Source organism: Odontesthes bonariensis, chromosome 16 (assembly GCF_027942865.1).
Source record: "Odontesthes bonariensis isolate fOdoBon6 chromosome 16, fOdoBon6.hap1, whole genome shotgun sequence".
Lineage (NCBI taxonomy): Eukaryota > Metazoa > Chordata > Actinopteri > Atheriniformes > Atherinopsidae > Odontesthes > Odontesthes bonariensis.
Genome location: NC_134521.1, coordinates 6,540,968 through 6,547,364, shown reverse-complemented (window position 1 = coordinate 6,547,364; position 6,397 = coordinate 6,540,968). Strand labels below are relative to the sequence as shown.

The 6,397-nt window shown below is 42.6% G+C and overlaps 1 protein-coding gene across 1 annotated transcript; it reads right to left on the bottom strand.

Annotated features, from left to right (window-relative positions):
- Positions 1-291: 291 nt before the first annotated feature.
- Positions 292-6,091, bottom strand: LOC142402080 (uncharacterized). The gene is made up of 2 exons (XM_075487555.1): positions 5,858-6,091; positions 292-3,848 (listed from the first exon to the last, which is right to left on the bottom strand). The coding sequence occupies exon 2, from the start codon at positions 3,817-3,819 to the stop codon at positions 1,810-1,812; it is 2,010 nt and encodes a 669-aa protein (XP_075343670.1). The 5' UTR covers positions 3,820-3,848; positions 5,858-6,091; the 3' UTR covers positions 292-1,809.
- Positions 6,092-6,397: the final 306 nt, after the last annotated feature.

Genomic DNA, 6,397 nt, shown 5'->3' with positions numbered 1-6,397 from the left:
ACCCATTCATTCTGCTTTTTGGTCTTCTTGTTGATTTGTTGGAGATAAAATAAACTCCCTCTATTGTTTTTTTTTTCTTTGTCTCCATACTGATGGGACTCTGACATATATGAGTCGTTCTTGTCACTAAGCCGCAGCTGATTGTCTGTCCTTTGTGCATTTGGATTTGTTTTCTTATTCGAGAACCAAGTGCTCTTGCGGCTGTATAAATTCAAGATAGCACTCTCCAAAAAGCCATTAAAAAACTGAACTTTAATAAAATAATTGCTTTTATTTTTTATCATATAGCAAAACTAGTAATCATCATGCTGTTATTTACACATTGCACGGGCATATTTATTTCACACTGTACATCTTACAATGCTAAAGGTGACATCAACAACAACACTCTCCTTTTACAAGACAGATGGCTTCACTGTGGACACAGTGGCCCTCTTCCTTTGATATTTTTTTTTTTTCAAATGTTCACAGTTTTTCTCAGAGAAAACAACCATTTTGAGTTCTCCACACTGTTTTATTTTTCTCTTTTTTTTGTTCTTTTTTTTTTGTTCATTTTTTAAGATGCAAGTAGAAAGACGTGCATTTAACGGTTTAAGCACAATCCCTGACTCCCCGGCCTGAAGCTTTTCAATGGATTTTCTTCTGATAATGATACAGAATGCTCGTAGCCTCTTGGTGGAAATCAGTTTTTAAAAGGCTGCGGAACACAGAGTGGATGATTTCAAGTATTTTCTTTTCTTTTTTCTTTCCAAAATAAATATATAAAAAAATAAAAAAAAAATAAAGATGAATGACCAAATGGCCCAGTGTGTGAGAAATGTTTTTAAAAAATGTGTCAGAAAATTGGATTTGATATGAACAATGAGAAAGGTATGATGTCTATAATAGTGGATCTGCCATAGATATGCTGACACGATAACTTCTTCATCCCTAAATGAGTGAAAACCCTTGGTCCACCAGGTTGGAAGTGTTTAGTGTTTAAGTTTGTGCTTTTGGAGTCCACAGGGTTTCTACATCGGGACCATGTGTGATGATAATAATATGCAGCGTGATAATTCCCTTATAGAACCATGGTGCTTGTAAGGCAAAAATCTGAATCTTGAGTTTGAACAACTGAAATGTGTGTGTGTGTGTGTGTGTGCATGTGTTAAAATTGCAGCTGTTTAAAGTTGATCCAATCGGGCATAAGAAAGGCATCTACACACATCAAATACAACAAAAATGTCACCATTTGACAGGAGCAGTGTCCAGTTTTTTTTTTTTTTTGTATAGCTAAGAAGTGAATGAACTGCTTTTGTTTTGTGATATGATTTACAGAATATAGAGCAAAAGATATAAAGTGATGTTGTAAACGCAGTTCTCTTATGATGGGCACATCTGCTTGTGAAAGGGTCAAAGATGCGAGTGTGTTGATGTGTATGCATGCCTCTGTGTGTACATTTGTATGTCTATATGTGTGTGCGTTCTCTATAATTCTCTGAAATATACAGGAGAATCAGAGATCGACCTGAATGGAGGCAGACATACACCATGGTATGTTCTGTTTCAAAATGTAAACTGATCAAGAGGCTGAACATGGTTACAGGGAGCTTAAAGTGGGACCTTATCATCCTCTCCCTGACTGAGAAAACCAACAAAATTATAGTGAATAAAACCAGAAATTGAACTTTTTACTCAACAGACCTTAAATTTCCATCAGGCTCAAAACACATCTCCTTTAGTCCTTTATTTCCCCTCTGCTTTTAGCTACTTTCAATCTACCCCACCTCCGTCAGTCTCTTTGATCTGACAATGTCCAAAAAAAATCTCTCAATACATTCTGCGTTTCATGTAGATCCTCTCAATAAAGTTCTCCAGCTCTTCCTCACTGTCCAGCTGGGGCACCAACCCATCTTCCTCATAGTCATCTCCTGGTGTGACTTGTGGATAGTAGTACGGGGGTCGCCTGCCCCTCCTGGGTGTGATTATTGGTTTAGGAGGGGGTAAGGGTTGGTAGGTCCGTGGGTGAGGAAGGATATAGTTTGAGATATAAGGGGTGACAGGCAAGCGTGGTGGTTGCTGCCTCCAGCCCTGTCCACGGTTCTTACCCCCTGCCCTGTGCCTACGCCTTGGGGCCTGAAGGTCAAGTTCCTGGGGGCTGAAGGGCTGGTCTCTGGAGGGGGAGGGCTTGCCATAATATTGTTGTTTGGGATATGGGAAGTAAACAGGGTAGTAGGCTCGATATGGCTTTTGGTAGTATGGATAAGAAGGGAAGGCTAAAAACTGTTTCTGGGGTTTATACCAGTAGTCAAGCTGCTTCTGAGGCTTATACCAATAGTCCTGCTTGTACAACTTGACTTTGTCCTTGTGCCATTTCTTGTTGGATTTGTTGTACTTATAAGGGGCTTTCTTGGGGTTTTTTGAGGCTGTGTAGTGGTAAATAGGTGGGGCGGCCAGAGGAGGAGGTACCAGAGGCCTGAAGCGCGGAGCAACGGGGTTGCTGTTAAATGGCTGTTGCTGCAGCTCTTTCCTTTTCTTCTTCTTCTGCTCCACATCACTAATAATCTCAATCACATCGTCGGCAGGCAGGTGCAGCTTGCTGCTGATCTCAATCAGCCTGTCAATCATCTGCTGGTCCAGGTCGTCTTCATCAGGGAGAACCTCCTCTGATCGCTTGTCCTCTGCGGTGTTGCTGCTCTTCTGCCGCGGCTTCATGTAGGACTGCTGCTTCCTCCCCATGTACTGCAGCAGCATGTCAGAGGCGATGTCTGCCAGCCTCTGCTCTTCCTCTCTTGCTCGCTCTGCCTCCTCCTGTTGCCTGAGAACCTCCTGTTTCTCTGCACGCGCCCTTGCCTCCTCCTCCATGTGGGAGAGGCTCTCCTCTTCTTCCTCAACCTCCTCCTCCAGCTCCTCTCCCTCATCATCAAAGTCATCCATGAAGTTCCCCCCCTTGATTGGTCTGTTACGAGACTGGTTATCTTGCCAGTGCTGCTTCTTTCCAGCTCGTGCTAGCTGAGTGTTGTATGCCTTGTAGCCCTTCAGAGGAGGCAGGATCTCATTGTCTTGAAGACCCAAGTCAATGTTTTGGAAGTAACCTCTTATTTTGCGCTGCAAAGAGGGATCCTCTCCCTGTAAGGAGGAACCAGATCTAGCCTTGTCTAGGACACTTTCTAAACCATTGCCTTCCTCCTGCCCCTCTTCATCCTCTTTCCCCCCTTCCTCACTTACACTATCAGGACTCACATCCTCCATAGACCACCTTTGAACCTCCTCTGACCTTGTAGTTATATCTTCTTCCTCCTCCTTTTCGTTCAAGTCATCCCCCTGAGCAGCTGTCAAATGGCCTAAAATTAGCTTTTCAATAGCCTTATCAGCCCCTCGCCCCTCCTTGTCCTCCTCCACCCCCCTTTCTCCCTCTGTCTGCTCTGCTCTCCTTATCTCGCCACCCTCCAAACCTTCAATGGAGGGCTGCTTCTGATCCTCATCCCAGTCTCTGTTTCTACTCGCCTGGATTTCACTGTCCCCCGGGTGGTCCAGGGACTCCAAAAGAATGGCCAGCACCTGCGCAGGGTCCGTCACTTTATCTAATCGGTTATCTTGACCCGGGCCCCGACCCCGGTCGACCGATTCGTTTTCAGGGCCGGAGAGATTCTGAGGTAGGGTAGAGAGAAAGGGGGCAAGGCTGTCCTCTTTACGGTCTGTCCGGGTGCGCCCCTCCACCCCTCCCTCCCCTCCCACACCCCACGCAGGGGCGGCGCCAGCTAGATGTGGAGTGACAATGAGCAGGACCAATAGGATGAGGTGGGCTGTGGAAAGGGCGTGATGACAGGTCATGACCATGCAGAACTGGCAGGAGGGAGGTTAAGCACCTGAAGAAGAAGAAAGGGAGGCAGAGAAAGGAGGAGAGAAGACACATTTGAAATGAGTCACGAGTCATCTGTCATAGTTTTTCTCTTTTAGTGGATGTCGGGATCTTTTGAATAGAATGCAACTCTTTTGCATATCATCTGATTGAAAATGTCCAGAAAGAAGTTGAGAGATATTACACTGACTTAAAGACGCAAGCTTACTGAACCTGAGTTAAGCTGCCATTTTTATTTCCGATTTCAAATTTACAAGCAATTTGTCTGTTCAAACCAGTTACCAAAAGCATTTAAGATTTTTTTCGTTTAATTCTACAGACGGTTGAGAGCAAAGCAGGCAGACAAAGCAGTCTAATGAGCCATGACAAGTGCAGTGTTTTTGGCGGAAAATCTGTTCTAGTTTCAATATTTAGCATCAGTCACATTGTTTGCTGTTGCTGTATAACATGATTTGTAAATGTGAAAACATGGAGATGAAGCCCGACTGTAAACCAGCTGTAATTTGTTGAATTTGCTGCGAAAATGCTCTCATATTCTAAACGGAAGGTAATCGTTCACAACAAGAATGCGCGTTTGGAACCTACATCCAGCCACTATATTCACACGGTGCGGATATATTGATTAAGAATCACAGAGGGTCTGGCGTTTTCCTTCTAGATCCTGATTTAATCTGCCAAATTGTTACGATTTTTAAACATTCACGCCAAGGAACTGAATTGTCTATTTCTTTATGGTAACACACACACACACAAAAATAATATAAAAAAAACTCACCTCTTCCTCCAAGCCAACGCAACTAGGGTGCACGCACCTTCCATTTTAAGTCCTATTTCTTTACAAATAAACACAAAAAAAGTCGAACTAATAGCTATATCTCCGTTCAAGCTCTGGTTTTGTTATTCCATGCGTCAAAACGATTCGACGGGGCACTGGTGTAAAGATGGCACGCACCGGGAAGCCATGCGTAAAGCTTGTGGCTACGGCTGGGTATTTTAACCCTACGGTCCCTGAGTGGTCCGTCCAAACAGTAAATGAACCGGGGGTTTAATTTAAGAGGATTGAGGCTTCTTTGCGCAAGGCACCGAGGGAGTAGCCAGTGAGACCACGCGGCTTTGTCCTTGTATGATGTGAGCATGTTTCTCCTCAATACACAGTCGTGGAATGCAGACAAGCGCACAATTTTGGTTCCACAGCTTAAATTTGAATTATTTCCAATTTGATGTGACTTGATCCGCCAGAGGCGAACAAATAAACACTGAGTTATTTCTGAAACTGACTAACCAGTAAGGATTTGTTAATGAGTATTTAAAAATAAATTTAAAAAAAGATCACTGGAAATTGACAGCGTAAACGGTTTTTTAAAAGATACTTGTCTTTTTAAATCCGAAAAATAAACACATTTTGGTCATTTTGACGTTTAAAAAAAATCTCAGGCGAAATAACACAGGGGGAGGGGGGTACAGAGAAGCTGCTGCACAGAAATAGGCTATTTATTAAACATAGAGCAGACGCTTAATTCTTCAACCATCTCCTCAAAACAAATACAAAATAAGAGACTGTTTCTTCTTCTTTCTTTCTTTCTTTTTTTTTACACTGTGCTGAGTACTCAGAGCCTTACTTTTACAAGCCTTTATATTAATATGAACTTTTTCAAAAATGCGCCAAAAAAATTGAAAAAGGAAAAAAATACGTGGAAATAGTTATAAAATCTACTCGACTCCATAGAGCAACTGTATTTCGTTGTATTCCACTTTTTAAAAATAAAACAACAACAAAAAAAGCGTGTTAATTTACAATTAGCCAACAAATAGTCGCAGCAAAAAAAAAAAAAAAAGATTAATTCTAGCGATAAGGTTTGGATTTTAAAAGATTATCAAACACATTCCACAAGCATAAAACATTTCCCTTTCCTAACTTCTGCTAATAAAACGTAGATCAATGACGGGTAGTGAATGTCCTTATCTATCTGATCAGAGTTTCTTGTGAATAAAACAGAATGAGATTTCCTCACTTACCTGAAGTCCCACTTGGGGGTGGGGAAGTGGTGAAACTCACAACGCCCGGGAAAAGCCAAGAATAATCATGAATAGTGGATCAAGTGGCAGATTTTCTATGTCTTTCCCCCCCAATCTTTTCAGCCTGTTACCAACATCAAGAAAAGAAAAAGGAAAAGCCAAACTGACTTTATTTAGTTTTAAGGTGTGTTTGAATCGCAGCAGCGCTGGCGCTACTGTACAATTGAGTGAATGTTTTCAGCACCACGATCAGCGCATCTATGTTGTATATACCCTTCTTGGACCACGTGATCCCCCACCGCCACCCCCCAGCTGCAGGCAGTGCTGACGTCACTCCCATTGATAAGAGTATTGGTGGGGAGATGGCACTGCGAGTCTAGGCTGGCCCCAGCTGATGAATGAACGGAAATGGCATGAATGAAATAGTGCTTTCCTCAATGAAAAGGGAAAATTGTATTGATAGAGCTGCTGCGAAGCCATTTTACTTCTTGCACATTAAAACTTGCATCTTGCATCTTCCTCCCTTACTTATGCCTTTCT

Coding starts and splice junctions, on each gene's coding strand:
- LOC142402080 (XM_075487555.1), bottom strand. CDS start 3,819: ATGGTCATGACCTGTCATCACGCCCTTTCCACAGCCCACCTCATCCTA.